The 17,824-nt window shown below is 53.6% G+C and overlaps 6 protein-coding genes across 6 annotated transcripts; 3 read left to right on the top strand and 3 right to left on the bottom strand.

Annotated features, from left to right (window-relative positions):
* Positions 1–796: 796 nt before the first annotated feature.
* Positions 797–2,688, bottom strand: ecdC-0 (Major facilitator-type transporter ecdC; the record flags this gene model as incomplete). Its single annotated transcript, XM_032035549.1, has 6 exons — positions 797–1,028; positions 1,103–1,242; positions 1,293–1,539; positions 1,594–2,006; positions 2,060–2,472; positions 2,529–2,688. 6 exons carry the CDS (start codon positions 2,686–2,688, stop codon positions 797–799), a joined length of 1,605 nt encoding a protein of 534 aa, XP_031885481.1.
* A 1,122-nt stretch (positions 2,689–3,810) lies between these two features.
* CGGC5_v009349 (uncharacterized protein) lies at positions 3,811–6,465 on the top strand (the record flags this gene model as incomplete). The annotated part of the gene is made up of 2 exons (XM_032035550.1): positions 3,811–4,861; positions 4,916–6,465. 2 exons carry the CDS (start codon positions 3,811–3,813, stop codon positions 6,463–6,465), a joined length of 2,601 nt encoding a protein of 866 aa, XP_031885327.1.
* Positions 6,466–7,235: 770 nt separating this feature from the next.
* On the top strand, positions 7,236–7,925 carry CGGC5_v009348 (uncharacterized protein; the record flags this gene model as incomplete). Its single annotated transcript, XM_032035552.1, has 1 exon — positions 7,236–7,925. One exon carries the CDS (start codon positions 7,236–7,238, stop codon positions 7,923–7,925), a length of 690 nt encoding a protein of 229 aa, XP_031885452.1.
* A 343-nt stretch (positions 7,926–8,268) lies between these two features.
* On the bottom strand, positions 8,269–9,342 carry tcpD (4-O-dimethylallyl-L-tyrosine synthase; the record flags this gene model as incomplete). The annotated part of the gene is made up of 2 exons (XM_032035553.2): positions 8,269–8,954; positions 9,021–9,342. 2 exons carry the CDS (start codon positions 9,340–9,342, stop codon positions 8,269–8,271), a joined length of 1,008 nt encoding a protein of 335 aa, XP_031885348.2.
* A 1,994-nt stretch (positions 9,343–11,336) lies between these two features.
* Positions 11,337–12,053, top strand: CGGC5_v009346 (uncharacterized protein; the record flags this gene model as incomplete). Its single annotated transcript, XM_032035554.1, has 1 exon — positions 11,337–12,053. One exon carries the CDS (start codon positions 11,337–11,339, stop codon positions 12,051–12,053), a length of 717 nt encoding a protein of 238 aa, XP_031885347.1.
* Positions 12,054–13,076: 1,023 nt separating this feature from the next.
* On the bottom strand, positions 13,077–14,758 carry SFL1 (Transcription factor SFL1; the record flags this gene model as incomplete). Its single annotated transcript, XM_032035555.1, has 5 exons — positions 13,077–13,879; positions 13,933–14,352; positions 14,408–14,475; positions 14,527–14,625; positions 14,676–14,758. The coding sequence occupies 5 exons, from the start codon at positions 14,756–14,758 to the stop codon at positions 13,077–13,079; spliced, it is 1,473 nt and encodes a 490-aa protein (XP_031885346.1).
* Positions 14,759–17,824: the final 3,066 nt, after the last annotated feature.

Genomic DNA, 17,824 nt, shown 5'->3' with positions numbered 1-17,824 from the left:
ACATCACAAAACGATCGGCAGTTGCATTATTCCCGTGTCGCGGGCAACGAATCAATCTCGCTACCGACCGGAATGAGGTGACACTGAGTCGGGCTTGGGACCTTGGGCCTTGACGCCTGCCTGCCTACCTTGCCCAGACCACACCTTCTTCCCGGAAGCTCGGGGCACCATCGCGTGCCCCGTTACAAGCGGGGGCTAGCACCGCACGGTCCTAGCGTACCAGACTGTTGGGTCGTTCTACGCCCACATCTCTTTGTGTGGGGTAATTAAGCTCCTGCCCTTCGCGTCGACGACTCACCCTCGAAAACCGCGACCACATCAAAGCCATCAGTCGCAATCAATGAATGAGGTACATGCGAAAACAAATCTAAAAATAAAATTTGAAAAAAAGAAAAAAAGTTCAGCCAGAGGCTTATGAAAATTCCCAGGAGATTCTTACCAACCTCAGGTGTAACGATGCAAGGAATTTTTCTAACGGCGGCAGGTCTCGAACCCTGCGCACCCGTGGCGTGAGACGTTCAGAAAAACTCGCTTTGAAGCGCCTACTGATCCCACTAGACCACGGACTGTTGTGATAGACGGACTTGTTTTTTGGGGGCATATACCATGGGGCGGCCGCGTTGGGACGAAGGGCGTTGCTGCCTCAGGGGGGCTTCTGCCTGAGGACCAACCTCCTCGCTTCGCCTTGGGCGTTCGAGTTCAAGGCTTTCCATTCACGCCAGCCAAGCTATGAATCTAAGATATGCGAACAAATTGCCCCGCTTGAGTGTCGTCAACACAGCAGTGCTCCTACCCACTACTCCTCGCGGTCAACCACCTTGGTCTGCGATGCATCAAGCATGCAATCACACTTATACGTCTTGAACTTCCGTGCTGGCACACCCTTCTGGAACATCTCCTGCAGCTCAAGATAGTTGCGACCCTTCATCTCCGGCAGGCAGACGTACAAGTATACGCACATGGGCACCGACAGACCGAAAAATACGAAGCAGATTTTCGCCCCCAAATTAGCCTGGTCAGGATTGATTCTGGTTTACCAAACGTTAGTTTTGGTCCGTTGTGCGCTCATGCTGTTTCTTGCATCGGTAGGGGCTAGACTCACAGGTATGGCATCACCTGCAGCGTCATGCACGAGACAGCTGTCGCGGACATGATGTTGATGCTGTACGTCTTTTGGCGAAGTTGGTTGCTTGGTGTTTCTCCTCCGACCGAGTAGCTCGTCGCGCCGAGTGTCATTTGGTACTGCGAGAACTTAGGCACAATTCCACAAAGTCGGATTGCGTCGCGCTTACCAAGAAGCCCCAGATCGTCATCAGACTGACGGTGGCCATCAACGCCTTCTGGTTGTTCTCCAACGTGCCGATGCCTCCGATCAACAACAAAGTGGCCGTCATGACAAAACAGCCACCGACGATCATTGGGCGGCGACCGACGCGGTCAATGAGAGGCCAGGAGCACATGTTACCGAAGAGCTGCACAGCAAACGCTGCCTGAGCGATGCCGATAGGGTTCTGGACGCCCGCGAGACGGAAGTAGTATCTGCGGCCATGTTAGCAACGAATACCGTACTGCTTTTCCCGTCTCTATACTGACGTTAAGTAGCCAGACACAAAGTTCACTCCAATGAATTGTTGTGAGATGAACACAAAACAAATGATCAGTGTCCGACGACCATCAGGGCCCTTGAAACACTGAAGCCAAGATCCACCCTCCTTTGAGTATTCCTGTTCCTTGGCTACCGCCACCGTCATGATGGTCATGGCTTCATCGACATCAAAGTTGGGTCCGTTGAATCGACGGAAAGACTTGGCCGCTTCGTCGGACTTTCCATGCATAATCAGCCATGAGGGTGATTCGGGCAGAAAAGGCAGACCCAGCAGGAGCAGGCCCGGGGGGATGATCTGTGTGATGATAGGGATGCGCCATGCGAGTTGGTCAGTGTGCGTCTTGTCGCTCGCAAAGACAGCCAGAGAGTTGAGCCATTGGCCGATCACAATCATAGTGTTCTTTCAAAGGTTAGTTATGTTCCAAAGGGGATTTAGGTCCAGGTGTGACGCACCACTAACGCCAAGCAGGTTCCACGCATCCTGACAGGCGCGAGCTCTGCAACAAAAACGGGGCCGAGAGAATGCCCCAATCCGAAGCCGAAGCAGGCCACGATTTTCCCGCCGAATATCTGCATAATGGACTTGGCGAAGTACTGCGCGATGACGCCAGCAACGCAAAGGATACAGGCACCGATGATGGTCTTCTTACGCCCAAGTCTGTCCGAAACGAAGCCGGTCGCGAACGCCGAGACGAAGAGACCGATTGTCGTTGCTGCGTTGAGGATTTGTTGATCTCTGGCACTGACGACCCATTCGCCGTCGACCTGCTGGCCAAATTCCGCAAGGAAGGGCGTTACAGCAAGCAGGTTGCCAACAGTGCTGGCCTCGTAGCCAAAGTTCACCGGCAAGAGGAAGATCAGGAGGCCTTGATGCGAGCGTGAGTTGGAGATGGCTTCTTTCTCGTGAGGTCCATCAACTTACACCATCCCAGCACTCTTTTGTTCTCCCATATGTACTGCAAAGTGATCTTCTCGTCCTGGTGGTTGGCGACCGACTCAAGGTCAACATTCGTCGGTGCTTCAACATGCTGCGACGCATGCAGATCCTTCTTTGAGGCCGTCTTTTCGGTTAATGAAGCCATTGCGGATATGTCCTCACTTTAATCGAGGTCAAGTCGACGCTTGCGAGTAGACAACCACGTCGCAATAGAAGTGGCCACCCCAAGCTTTATACACGACGGTAGGTTTTCATCTCCCGTTCGCTTCGCCGAGGTGGTGCCACGAGCCTCACTGTTGCCGAAGGTTGAGATCGTGTTCCCGAGGCTAGGGCTCATTTGAACCTGGGACTCCAGAAAACGAGGGGCCACTTGACACATCTGGAGAAGACAGGGGCGGGTACCATGACTGCATTTGGCATTTGCGGGGGCCCGGGGGCTTGGTGCTACTCAACTGGGGATTCACCATGTCCGGGCTGGGATCCCATAATTATCTGCCGTGAACCAGGTAAAGAGACCAGGAAGGCGGGGAATACTATGGCCAGATTCTCGGGTTCGTCAGTCTGGTATTGATACGTCAACACGCGACAACACTCAATTGCAAAGAGCAGCAGGCAGGGTCTGTCAATGCTGTATGACAGGGGTATTTCTCCGTGGGGGGTTTGCGGATCTTCAGCTTCACGCACGAGGCCAATGAGAGTTACTTTGACAGGGGAGCTGCTACCCCTGGTGCGCTCGCACTGCGGGGGTTGCAGGGGAGCTTGTGGGGTTTGGGGCCGGCAAACTTGGAATTAGCGACTCAGGACGAACTTCGCCGTCCTCATGACCAAGACCGGCTCTTCTCTGACGACATGATCCAATGCTTTCCCCGCGGTTTCCCCGTTATTACTCCATCTAGACAGGCCTCGTCGACTATTTGCGGTGATAAGCAAGTCGAAATGGAAGAACCTTGCGTGGTTAGCCCACCTAGCATCGTTGCCATCAGATTAGACAAGCCCGGTCTCTAGGCAGACTAGCTTTATGCTCGCCGGCTAGCCTGTTTAATGCTCGAAAGGGAAGTCCTAAACACCCGGTCTTTCGGCAGCTTTCTCGGTCGTCTGATCCGGTAAATGGACGCGCCGACGGCATAGACCTCTTCCACATTTCTTTCCATGTGCCGACTACGAAGTGTTTATGCTTGACAATAGTTCGCGACTGCAACACACAATGATCTGGTTTGGAAGCTCATAAGAACAGAAAAGGCCAGAGAAGGTATCCAAGTACGCAAAAATGGCTCAGCTCGAATTTAGCATCCCCTCCACCATACCGGAGCCGTTCTCGCCAAACTATCTCTTCGCAAAAGACGAGATCCCCGAGTTCCTCATACCAAAATTGGTGCACAGTTTTGTCAACACCAAATCCGCGAACAGCCTCACGACTTCTCGACTCGATACCTATGCCACTCTCACCAACTTCACAGAGGAGAGTGGTAGTGTCACCCTTGACTATGGCGTCGCCGTGGCCGGCATCCCAGTGCTACATATCCACGGACTTGACACGCCTTCCAACAAGGCGTTGATTGACTTCACGGTTTCCGAAGGCTACCCAGGGATCACAAAGAGCGAAGGCGATGGGCCATACCCTTTCTCAGCCGGTGCCGATACCTCCCGCCGTGTCCGCTTTCGAGTAAGCGGCCCGGGCTTCTACGAGGCCAAGTGTGTGCAAGGAAGCCAGCGCTGGCTCAAGGTCTCTCTCATCACGAAGAGCCCATGCTCCGTACGCATCTCTCTGGTAGGCTTCGTGCCTACAACCTCGAATATTCCAGTTGATAAGCTTCCGGGATACTTTCAATGCTCTGACGAGACTCTGTCAGAGCTCTGGGGATATGGAGCGAGGACGTTGCAGCTGAACTGCGTACCGGCTCGCTCTATACCTTCCCCATGGCAGGTATCGGAAGACATGGGTGTCTTGGTAGACTCTCAAAGATGCAATGCTTATGGGTGGGGACATTTGTGGACAGACTACAACTTGGAGTTTGATGGCATGATCCTTGAGGGAGGTCTGGCGTGGATGGTTCGCGTGTCTCCTGGCATGCCGGGAATGCTCTTCCAGCTCAATGTCGAAAATGGCAAAGCAGTCATTGAACAGTGGTTCGGCTACTACAATAAGCCCCAGACAACTTTGGTTCCAAAGCTCATTGCCTCAGTTGAGATCCCTGAGCCCAAGATATCTGAAGGCGAATGGTTGCGCATTAGGACGAGTTGCATCGGCGAGGCCCCTGTCTCTATCAGCATCGACAACACCCAAGTTGCAACTTTCAAGCAAGGCGGTCTAAAAGTCGGTAGGTGTTATCATCTTTGGGAGAAATTGAGTGACTACGCTAACTATTTCGCAGAGGGCTTCGCAAGTCTCGCAGTTCCTCCCGATCACCCTGATTTCCCCTATTTCCCCAAGGGCTCTGTTGCCATCGGGGCAGGGCAAGATCAACTTTGCCGTTTCAGAAACCTCGTGGTCCGAAATTCCAACAATGAAGTACTTTACCAATCTGGGCTTAATACACCGGCGGTTCTCGGTGACTTTGGCTTGAAAACAAATCAGTTTCCATTCGTCTTCGATGGTGCCAAACAGGATCGATACCCATGGACAGCCGACATCATCGTGGGTGGACGATCAGCCTACTACTCCACGGCGGGCTCAGAGTACATACGAGGGAACATTGCCGCTTGTATGCTGAGGTTTAAGGATGACGAAACAGGGCGCGGGCTTCTCCCGGGAGGGGTGCCTCCTGGCCGAGACTTCACCAGAGATCTGACTGACGGTTTCTTCAATATTGAGACAATCAACTACTCTCTCTACCTGATCCTTGTGATCTACGACTACTGGCTGTACACCGGAGACGATGCTTTGGTCAAGTTCTGCTGGGACAAGCTGAAAAGCTGCATCGCCTATGTTTCAGCACGAGTAAACAAGGACGGTCTTGTCTGCGCTGAAGGCTTCGACGCGGGAGACTACGATTACTACCATGGACTCCAAACAGGCATATCCACAAAGCGCAATGCCCTGTTCATTGCGTCCCTCAAAGCCTGCGCACATATTGCCTTTTGCCCAGGCATCTCCGACAAAGCGGCAGCAGAAGCCTACGCAATGTCGGCCATAAGCATGGTGGACGCAGTTCGGAAGCACTGCTTCAACGCAAACTCGGGACACTACAATATCACAGACACTCGCACCGAAGGCTTCCAGCAAGAAATGCACGCCTGGCTTATTCTAAAACACATATGCAAAGAAGAGCAGATGCCTAGCCTGCTCGACAAGTTCGGTTCACTCGTCTTGCCCTCTACCATCAATGAGGCCCCTTTATCCTTTAGCCCAGACACCCCCGGTCCACCGCCCGTCATCTCACCCATAATGTCCGCCTTCCACATTCAAGCTGCGCTTCAAGCAGGTCGACCAGCCGAAGGCGAGCGCGTACTTCGTAGTGTTTTTGGCCCCATGGCAGACAAATCAAGCGAACACTTCACCGGCACGACCTGGGAGTTTCTCAACTCCGACGGCACGCCTTTCAAAGGCGACTTTTGCTCATACGCGCAGCTCTTTGGCGCCGGGCCGACCTCGATACCGTCGCAGTATGCCCTGGGCGTCGAGCCTCTTGCCCCTGGGTTCAAGGAGTTCAGGATCTGGCCGAGGTTTGATGTGAATGGGCTGAAATGGGCGCAAGGGAGAGTACCGACGCCTGTTGGGGATGGAATCGTTGTGAAGTGGCAAGTGTTCAAGGCTGGGTGGTTGCTGGAGGCCTGGGCGCCGCTTGGTCTTGATGGCAAAGTGAGAATTCCCAGTCAGGTCTGGGAGAGGAAACAGAGTATTTCTGTTGACGGCAAACAGGCAGGGGTCGAACTTGAGGTGCCTTTCACGAAGCACATCAAGATTGCTGTCACATTTAGATAAGCGACAGCGTCTACCACATATGAAAGTCAACCCCGCGAATAACCTTGAAGCATTGTGAACGTGGCTTTCCTAACCTATATACTTGATTCGTAGTCCGTACTTGGTCTCAAACAGGTTCCTTCGTGGATGGCCGCGCTTTCCCCCATGACTGGCAAAATGAAGCTATCGTCACCCACCACCAGGGCAGAGGCAAAAACGTCAAAAAACATACAACACCGGGCATTCGCCGGTCGTCACCGACCCGACTACTACTCCAGCCCTCATTGGCTTATCTATGGGAGAGCGGACGGGATCCCGAGTTTTCCGATGGGTATGGTCGTATGTGGTGGTCTGGAGTGAGAAGGTGGATGATATACTGAGACAGCATGCCTCTGGTCCGCGTTTGCAGTCACAACTAAGGAATCTCGAAGGAATACATATTGTTTGCGATGATGTGTTTCAATTGCAGGTTCAGATAATATTCTGAATGACATGTGGAAGAACAAAGATGCGCGGGGGCTATCGAGGTCGAATATATCAAACATGAGAGTGGGGTTGGCAGCAAGTTGACACCCATGTAAGTACATGGATGCCTTCTGCCAAATCCAGCCATTGCCACTTATGATTGCTACTCCGCTATGAACCATCTGTCGGTACCTAAGGTATTTCAATGTGCATGAGTACTTCTCACCTGCCTCCTTTCCATTCCCTCACCAACCGTCCTTTGGTTTCCTCACCCTCTTCTGCATCTCCCGTATGTCAGAGACGTCGCAGTTGGCGGCACTTGCACCATGTCTTCCACCGAGGCCATCGTCTACTCGACACTGGACATCACTGAACGAACAGTTCTTCCTCGGTCCGACGATGAGTCTCTCTGGGACAAAGTCCAGCCCACCGCCGCCGTCGAGTGCCCCGAAGCCCTGCTCCTGGTCTGGCCGATCTTCGGGCCCATCACAGACATCGCCGTCCTCGATAGCACAGCTGCCTCAGGCGAGGCACTCAAGAACCGTCAATCGTTTGTGATCGAGAATCCAGACGGTTCTAAGACGTTTCACCCCGTGGCCTTGCTGCCTGCTACCTACCCTCTCCTGTCCCGCATCGTGGCATCTGTCGGCATATTTGACGAATTCCTCGCGGTCAGCGAGAGGATGACGGAGTTGCACGAATTTGACTGGGACAACATCGAGGAGGCTCAGCGCGCGGGCGTTACAAAGTTCTACTGCTGCGACGAGGAGTGCAAGAGCCAACTGCCATCGACGGACACGAAGTTTTGGGTTTCTGGTCTCTGGGGGACGAATGTACTGCGCCAGGGCGGCATTGGCTCTGGGGAGCAGTCTAAGTGGAATCCTGAGACAGGAGAGGGATGCCCGCAGACGGAGGAGGAGTGGGAAGAGCTTTTGGAGATGGCAAGGAAGAAGCAACGTGACTTGCGTGCTAGGGGCAATGGCGGCCATAAGCCAGGGATGGTAGAAGTAGATTAAGTAATACATATTAGGACTCTTGGTTTAATTACGAGCAAGATGGAAAGCTGGTGGTATCAATACGCTTATACGTACGTCTCGGCATTTGTGTCCATACGGACAAAAAAAGGAGATGCCGCTCGGCAAACTAATATTCAAGTCATAGATGATTGCTTCGAGACCCAGTACATTCAAACCTCGAAGGGTGGTACAGCTCAGGGTTCAGATAAGTACTAACGGCCACTGAACCATTCTTCACAGCACAGGTGATGTATGTGTGAAATCCCAGTCCATCCTCGAGCCTCCGATACTTGCTGCGTTGTCAAAAGTCACCATTTCATCCACATAAATGCCACTGTCAGACTCACCACAGACTCTTTACTCCTTCGTGATACGTCACACCATTTGCCAAGAACTTGCCTCTCCTTTCCAAGAAGCCCGACAGACCACGCGCAATCTGCTCGTCGTCCCGAGCGTAATGTCGAACAGGCAGATAGACCTTGGGCTTGGGGAGCGGAGCACCAGGTTTCAGCTCTAGGTAGTAGAGGATGCCGCTGGTGCGATGATCTATCGTGGGCAGCGGCCTCGACAAGGCACCCACGTCGTCTTCTGCGCCGGAACCAAAGACTGCAACCCAGAGTTCCTTGAGCGAATACATGACGGTATCGGTGAGGAAGGGGAGTCGTCCGCCTAAGCTCATGACGTTGATCATGCTGCTAAAGGTCGTGTTCTTGGACCGGATGTAGATCTTGACGCGGGAGTCGGCCGGGTTAACACAGTCGATTGCGACAATCTCTACCACCGGCTGCTGCATGGGGGTATGGCAGAGGATGAAGTCTTTGAGCAAGCTGAATTGGCCCATGAGTGTTGTCGAGGAACATTCTGGGCCTAGTGGTTGCAGGGTTTGTATCGCCTGCTCAACCAGGTCCAAATTCGATATGCCCAGAGAGGAGGGCTTCACGGTGGGTATGAAGTAAGACTTGACCGTGGTGCTCCCGTCGTCCTCGAGGTCAAAGGCAGAGAAGGTCTGCGAGGAAGAAACAGCTTCGTCTATATTATACTCTTGACATCCGTTTCTGGACATATGGGTTGCATGATTTGAACAAATCGTCGTACTTCGCAGAAAGTGTCTGTACCAAGACAGATCGAGACCTTGAGAATACGATCTGGTTCTATTCAACAGTGAAGCAGCAGCTTGTTCGTTGGCAGAACCTGCAGTCCATCCGATGGGCTCAACCGAGTAACGGACCGTGGGTGTGCTCTGCTCGTCAGACCAGGCCCAGCTGAGTTCAACGGGGGTGTGGTCGTCCGTCATGAAGCTCTCCCAACGAGGCGTTCTAACCGAAGGATACGGTCCGAGAGAGTCTGAGACGGCGGCCCCAAAGAACCCCAGGTGAACGGCTTTGGCCCTGTCGTCGTAGCCGGCCATGGTCATCATGGCGGACAGCGTCTCGCCCACCTCACGGTCCCAAGCCTGTACATGCGTGTCTCTGAGGAGCTCAGTAGTGATGAGATGAAGGAATCTGTCGTCAGATAGTCCGGTGTTACTGCCAGGTCTGTCGAAACGAATAAATTAGCACAGAGTCGTATTCAAAAGTATTGGAGAATGGGTACCTGGGTGTTATCAGATCCTCATGGTCTTGGTCTATGTAGCTCCCATGGCTGAAGTTTGGGAGACTATTCATATTTGCTGTAAATAGAAGCTTACGGTGCGATGTCTATTCAGTCGCTACCGTGAAGTCGTCGGTGAAAGAGGTCAAATCTGTGGGATGCATGAGCATAACTGAACACAACCCTAGTGTCGAGGAACGCGTTTGGGCTCATTTAAATTTTCTCGAGAATTCATGTCCATAACATCAACTTTTCTGCGTGATAAAGGTGCATGGAAAAGTCTGGGCATTTTCCCAACTGAGTAATCGCCGCGCATGAGAATATGTTGGAGCAATGCGAGACGGATGTCAGCCCCGAATCACACAGTATCAACCCGATCCCTCATTCACTGCGCTGAAGACGAAGCTACACTGTCTTCTCCTCGACGAACCATATCCTGTCGATTGAAGATGAAACATGTGGTACTTTATGTAAATGTATCGTCATTCTTGGTGCAATTGAGTCTCCTTATCAGAAGTTTCGAGCGAAGCATTTTGTCGGTGGCTCTCTGGAAAACCCGCTCCCGAGTTGTGAAGTATTCAGACCACGCCCCCTCTTACAGAAGCTTCTGTGGAGTTTGCGTATTAATAGCTTGATCCCAACCCGTGAAGTAAAATACATCTGATTCAAAGAGTGACGTTGGCAATGCCGCAGCTTATGCGTGGTCAATAGGATCCGACCCTAAGTCTTTCTCCCATCCGGTATTATGTATGCTTCTCTTTTCTCAGATCCCATGGTACACGACTAAACTTCACCAAGTCTTGAGGCTGAAGGAATTTGTTGGAGGAATGCACTCAATGTAGTTTCACTACGGACATGTTGACAACGACCCCAAGATGCATGCGCCACGTTGCGACCCTCCACTGATTGAAATAAAAACCCGTCCACCGGCCTTGGTCACATTGTCATGAAGTCGTGCGATTGATCACGTTGTTACACAGGCTCACCCGTCAAGGACGTTGCAAAGCGTGTCAGACAGAACCCTTTCTCAATGCGGTAGAAACAAGTCTTTACTTACGTCCAGTTCATTCCCACCGAAGAAAATTTTTTTGAGAAAAAAGCAGAGGTAGACACGCAGACGCCAAGAACAAGTCCTACTTTATGTTGGGCCTGCTTATGTACCGCTGTATACACGCCATTCTGGTCTTAAACGTCGTGTCCTTCAGCGCAAACACATATATACCTCGCATTCTGTTCACCGAGACACAGAGGATGACACGTTCGTCCCTTTTCTCATCACTGTCATTCCATCGTCATCAATTATTACCTCGTATCAATCGGACACATTTTCACCGTCCCGAACCGTACCCGTATCGGCCCGGCCCCGGCCCGGCCCCGGCCCCGCATCCGCATCCGGGAGGCAAGCACACACACCCAAACCGATCCTTCAAGCCCGCGCGAGCTGTGGAGAAGGTTGCACCGCCTCAGCCCGGCAAGACGCAACCCCCTTTTTCTCTCCGTGGGCTGGCTTCCATCTGACACCTGCGAACCCCTGAACCTGCTCCCTTTAGCGTGCTGCAAAAAGAAGACGCTAAGATAAGGCGCGCGCGCGCTGACGTTTCGGAGCTCAAGATAACGATAACGACCCTGCACGGACCAGGCTTCTCCAAAAAACTTTTGGGATGCCGTTTTCCAGCTCTGCCTCCATACCTTGGTCTCGAGTGCTTTTGTCGCAAACAGCTTCGACGACGAAGCGCAAATCCTGCCTCCACGCGAACAAGTCAATTGTCGTCCCACACGGCGCGAGAACAGCCCAGACGCTTCGCAAAAGACAGACACACCATGGCACCCTCCTCAGAACCCGCCCAGTCGGCGCCCAAGCTCCCCGCCTCGGCAGACTTCAACGCAATCTACAACAGGATATCCCTCGCCTCCGCAAAACAGACGACGTTCCTCAACTCCATGCGCGCAAAATACCCCTCCCTTGCGCGATCGTCTTCGTCGTTAGCCTCGACTTCCGCACCCGCCAACAACGGCACATTCTCCTCCCTCACGAAACTGTCACCTGCGGCAACGCCTACGACCACAACGACCAGCAGAACCCGCGTGGCAGACGACTCCGACCTGCGCTTCGAGAACCCCAACACAGGCCTCGGCTACGCCGCGCCCAAGTCCGAGGAGCAGGCTTCCGCGGCAACGCGGGACTTGAGCCGTCGTCTCCTTGGCAAGCGTGGCCGTGAAGTCGACAACAAGACGGCGCAGAAGCGCAGGGTTCAAGAAGAGGAGAGCGAGGAAGAGGAGGGACGGAGCGGACTTGGCCGAAAGAAGAAGACCAAGAGGGTCAGGATGGATGAAGAAGATGTTCCCGAAGCGGGCGATGTTGTTGTTGTACCAGATGTCGAGACGCACCGAGGCGACGCGGAGGCCGGCGTCTCCGAAGCGAGACCTGAAGATGCCGTACGGTTAGGGGAGGCGGTGGTACCCGAGACAGGCGAAGCCAAAACAAAGAAAAAGAACAAGAAGAAGAAGAAGACGAAGAAGGTGGATGGTAGCGTCTAAGCGCAGAAGCCCGAACGGTTGTCGTCGTCGTCGTCGTCGTCTCCGGGACGGTGGTAGAAACGGATCAAAACGGCGCTGAAGACAGGGCGCAGATCGACATTTGTTTGCGGCTGACTCCCTTGACCCGAAGCCTTGGGACCTAATCTCACGGAAAACGTCATCGGCCTGCCTCCCTTGTCGGCGTCGTCGGGCGCATTTTTCTAGTCCCAGATCGACGGTCACCGCGGTCGACAGCAACTTAAATCAGTGAAAATTATGTTCTGCATTGGCATTCGGTGTTGCATTGCACCTTTCCCACACTAGATCCGGCCAAGACCTCCCGTGGCATTCGCCATGGCCCCATATCGAAAGCCACACATAGCTGGTGCTCCTATTAATCAGATATGGAAAATGCTTCAAATCACCTCATTCCTCTGACGCATCCTAAATGCAGTATCGCCAACGCAATTATTCCCCCATATGGACAAATCCTGACAAATCCCGCCGCCGAGTGTCCGTTGGGTATTCCTCTTCCTGAGCTCCGACAGTAAACATACAGCCTCCATCTGAGAGGGGAAAATATGAGAAAAGGGTCGCGCGATCCGTACTGGGTCTGGTTCTGTGACACCGCAAGGGCGCTGAATTACTAAGACTGTGTGGTGTATGTTTTTTTGTGTCACGCAAGCCCGCCGTGGATGCTGTGTAAATGCGTGTAAATCGATAAGGGGTGTAGAACTTTTGACTGTGAAGAAGTATCCAGATGAGCCGTCCACTTGGGGATAGAAAATGTTTGACCAGGAGCCTGATCCGATTATGTTGTGGCCGTGGGCTTCGTATACGTTTCGGGTCTCGTTTTTGGTGGACGGCCGTGGAGGAGGTATCCGTGCAAAATCATATGCCGGCCCGAATCCGGCACCACCTTTCTTCCTCTATACAAAAAGGAAACGTTTCCGACTTTCATCCGGTATTTGTCACAAAATGTACGGGCGCCTCGCCGTATAGCGCGACATGCGCCGGCGCGCCGAAACAGCATCGCAAGCTTGATCACTGCATTCGCTTGCGCTTGCGGTCATCGTCACCGCGCGGATCCTCGTCCTCGTCATCCCTCTCGGCTGTGTCCGTCGGGTTGAGGATGTGGGCCATGCTGCCGCGCCGAGTAGGAGGTCCAGAGCTGTCCCTGACGGACAGGTTCTTATTGTCTCTATTGGCCGAGTTCCATGACCAGGCTCCAAAAACTTCTCCGCCGCCGTTGGAGAATGGCGCAGGAGGAGTTGCGGGCCGGGAAAGAGGGCGTGACTGAGTAGCACCTTGTAGTGAGTAAGTAGACAACGACTCCCTGAGACGTTGGTCCTCTGGTGCGAGCCGACTGGGCGACGATGGCCACGGTCCTGAAGGGGGCCCGGAGGGGGGACCGGAAGCGAACGGCGGGGCGGCTGGCTGCCAACCATGCGCGCGAATATCGGCAGACGTGTGGCGTCTGGCAAGGCTTCCAGGAGGCGGCTCAACCTGAGCCAAGGGATGAGGTCCCGGCGGAGGTGGAGGTGGCGCTCCCCTCAAGGGGGATGAGGCTTGGGGTGCGGAACTCCCGCCAATTGACCCGTACGGTCGTCGCGTGCTAATGGATAAGTTTGAAGGTACGGGAGGCCGGTAGAAATTCTGCCCTCTTGGCTGAGGAACTGCAAGATTGGCTCGTCTTGGGTCGTCTTGGGGTACTTGTCGGGGCGAAACAGGGGCATTTTCGACGTTGGAAAAATAAGCTCGGCTATTGGCGAAAGGGGACTCTTGAGGGTCGTCAATTGTCCGAAGCATATCCGCCTGGCGGGCCATTTCCGCCTGCAGGTTAAGAACTAATTGCTGACTGTCAGTGAATTCGCTCGCCCTCATAAGAGGCGGAACTCACCATCTCTGTGAACTGGATTATCTGGGCTAGGAACCAGGTTCAAAATAGTCCGCGATAGCTCTTGATTGAATTGAAGGAGACGCGACATTGTCTCCATCACAGCCTGTTGTTTCACGTGCATGTAATGTGCGTTCTCTTCGCTTCTCTGCAAGCGCATGCTCATATCGTAAAGCGTGTGTTCAATGCCACCCATTCGAGGATCTGAGCCGTCGTTGGGAGGGGGCATCGGCTCCGCCGGGGTCCCTGGCTGCGACGGGCTCGGCTTGGAGTTGGGATATTCTCGGTGGACTAAAGCATGCCGAGAAGCTCTGCGCTTAATCTCCCGCAGCCCGACGAGATCGCCCCTTTTGAAGTTGCCATTTCCGTGCTTGAATTCCCACAGAGCAGTCTCCGGGTTGGTAGTGTGAAAAACATCGCTTACTACGTCGTGTCAGCCTTGGAACTTGCCCGTATTCGAGCTGAGCGGCGTTCTAACCTTTGTGAAATCCGTACATGTTGAGCTGTCGAACGAAAGAGGATATGTTGGTATGCTTGAAATATTGCCTATTCTCAGATAAGCCATTGGCCAGAGTAGATTGGGACAAATTCACGTACGCGAGAACCTTGGAAAAGTCTGCCGACGGAGACATAACGAAGCTCTCGGCGCTCGCTGACCACGATATCAGGTGCTGGATGCTGGGATCTTCAAGCATGCTGCGTTGCATTAGCCAACCCCCTCTTTTGAAGCAGCATCTATTGCTCACCTGTACAGCTTGTGGATGAATGCAGTCTGGACAATCTTTGGCTGGTGGACAGCCGCGGCGGCAGCGGCTGGCGCAGCGGGCATTGTGACTGAGGGATTGGGGTCGGTGGGAGAAGTATTTTTACGGTCGCCGTTGGCGTCTGGATCGTGCTTGGTGGAAGGTGAAGAGGAGCTAGGGTTCGCAGAGGAGGTTATCTCCATTGGCTCACCAGGAGATGGAGCAGACATTTGGATAGTGGGTGTTGGAGTCGGGATAGGTACGATTCGGTTCGACGTCAGATCGGCATGGCCGTCGGCAGGCAGAGGAACTCTCTGCGGGCTCTCAGTCACGGTTGCCATCCCCTCTACATGGTGCAAGGATACATGTTAGCTTGCGAGACACGGGCGCAAAGGATCGAAAGGGAATGCGGGTTGGGGCGGGCAGGGGCGATGGAAGACAGAACCAGGGCGCCAGCGAGCGTGGCAGCGGAGGACCTGAGCAGACATTTGAATGGCTTGTCTCACCTCATGGCTTCTTGGGAGGAGCAGGCGCGGAAGTGGATTCTGCACTGGTGCGCAACGAGAAGGTATTGAGCACTAGGCAGGCGGGAGCAGGCGAAAGAGTGCTCAGGGGTTTCTCTTGGTGGATCGCGAAGTCGTGGAAGCGATGAGTCGCAGGCAATGTGGCATATGGGTGTCTCTGTCCACAGGTGCGACTGGCAATAGCGAGGTGGATTGAGACAGGCGAGGGTAGGTGAAGGGTTGAAAACCGGTGCGCGTTTCCGTCCTTGATGGTCGGGGGTATGGTATGGTCCGTCTCTGGTCTTTGTTCCAGGGCTAGCGATATTTTGGGGAATTCCAAGCAAAGGGCTCTCGTGGAATGTAACGAGAGGGAATGCAAAAGATGCTGGAGCAGTTGTCCAACAGTGGCGGCGACGTAGGAAGAGAGTTGCAGAGTGAGATGAAGGTGAGGTGGAAGTGTCGAAGTTCTAGAGTTCGAAAGGAAGAAGAAGGGTTGTCGAAGGACAGGGCGGCCGGCAAAATGACGACGAATGGGGAGACAAGGACGAGGGACGGGGGTGTTTGCTGGCGAAGGTTAAAGTGGCTGACTAGATCGATAGTCGGTCGGATCTGAGGAGAGAAGGAGTGGAAGCACGGAGGGCGGGAGGTGTGAGGTGGTGGTGTATCCGTACAGAGACAGCCCAGACGAAGAAGTGAGGTACCGAACCGTCCTGGGTCGTTTGGAGCAGCAGCAGCAGCAGCGCGCCCGCACTGAGGGAGTCCGGGGAAAGGAGACAGATAGAGAGGACAAGGTCGAGGTACCTCCTTGATGAGTGGTAAGGTATTCTATCCCAAGTCCCAACCTATCAGGCAGATGCAGCGACAGGAGCTCTCTGATGCCAGTACCTCCTTGATGCAAGGTAGGTAAGGTAAGGTAAGGTAGGTAAAGCAGACCAGACCAGGGGAGGGGAGAGAGATGGTTGGTGCAGCTCCGCGCAGCAGTTGCAGTAGCAGGTGCAGTAGTAGTAAGGTCGGGGGGTAATAGTTGTAGCAGAAGCTGCTGCAGTAGGTAGAGAAAACAATTTGAACGTAAAAGGAGAGGAAGAGAGAGGTTGATAGAAAGGCAAGGAGATTCAATCCAATGCACACACACGCACACGCAAACGCACAGTGAAAAGAGAGAGAAAGAGTGCGCGAGAGAAGCCGAAGGTGGGAGAAGGAGTGTGAGAGGGAGGTGTGGCGCCTGTCCCACTGAGTGAGGATGTTCAGGATGTTCAGGTCGGGGAAGGCGTGGTTGATGATGGGAGCTTGCTGATTGGTCCCGAGGGGGGTAGATGAGGGGCCGGCTTTGTATGGGGCGGACCACCTCTGGTAAATGCTCCTTACCCTACGGGCACTTTACTTTACTTACAGCGAATTTTTTAGGGGGATGAGTACCCATACTGTACATTCAGGTAAGGTAAGGTGGAAGAAAGAAAGGGGATGGATGGGATGCAGCATGGGAAAAGTGGATGATGAGCTGTGGGTTCAAGGTTGGGTGGTGGTGGTGGTGGTGCTGCCAGTGGAAGGGAAAGGCGAAAGAGGGGTGCACTGGTGGGTGTGGTCCCCGCTGGTCACCTCAAGCTGGGAATGGAGGGTGAGAGTGGAAAGGAGTGGACAATTGCTGCTGGGATCATCACCGCGAGGTACTTTTCCCCCCAGGCCAGCCCAGTCTAGCACCAGCACAGCACAGAACCAGAACCAAAACCAAACACCATCCAGCACCATCCAAGAGCAGCAGACAGAGTGCGAGCAGCGAGTGAGTGCCGCCCGCCGTAACTTGCAGACAACTTGCAGAGAGTTTAGTTCGGGTGTTCCCTAAGTAGTGTACCCAAGGTAAGGTGAGGTAGGGAACACTCGACGCAAGGCATGCAGGCACGGTGCCTTGCCTCATGTATGTATGTAATGTTCCTACCTTACCTTACCTTACGCAGTATGTACCGACTAAGGTACGCAGTAAGGTAAGAAGGCATGGCAACGCACGTTGGAAATGATGGCGCCGCCGGGCCCGTACCGCTCAGGGTCAAAGTTTGGCTCGCCTGTCTGTGTTCTGAATCTGAATCCAAGAGGCGTCCACTTGAGATGAATACCCGACCTGTTAGAAACCCCTGACAGAATGTCCTTCCAGAAGGAGCACACAACTCGCTCTGCCTCTCTCTCTCTCTTTCGGTCTCAACTGTCCTGCCCTGGATTGACCTCGCCTGAGTGCACTGAATGCAAATGTGGCCAATCTTCTCTTCGTCCGTTTCATTTCATCAAGGACTTCTGCATCGACGACACGACCTCAGAATGCTTGCTTTCCAACCCCGGCACCACCTCACCAGTCTAGGCAAGGGGCTAGTCAATGACGACGGGCCCTGCCTCGAGGCTACAGCCTACTCCAGCTAACTAACCATCCAAGGTAGCTGCGTGGAAGAAAGAAAGCAGCAGCTGACTTTGCCTTATTTGAACCGAGTACTGAGCGAGAGCTGAATCACACAAAGAAGCTCAGCCATGCCATGCCATGCCGTGCCGTACCCGGGGCCTTGCACATGAAAATCCATCATTCGTGGCCCAAGGACTCGGCCCGTCGTCACACAGGGCCCCCGAACTCCCCAACTTACACAAATCCAAAGCTACTTCGGCACATGT

The sequence above is a fragment of the Colletotrichum fructicola genome, assembly GCF_000319635.2.
Source record: "Colletotrichum fructicola Nara gc5 chromosome Unknown KSG_Nara_v1_contig05, whole genome shotgun sequence".
Classification (NCBI taxonomy): domain Eukaryota; kingdom Fungi; phylum Ascomycota; class Sordariomycetes; order Glomerellales; family Glomerellaceae; genus Colletotrichum; species Colletotrichum fructicola.
This window is presented reverse-complemented; position numbering and strand designations above follow the sequence as displayed.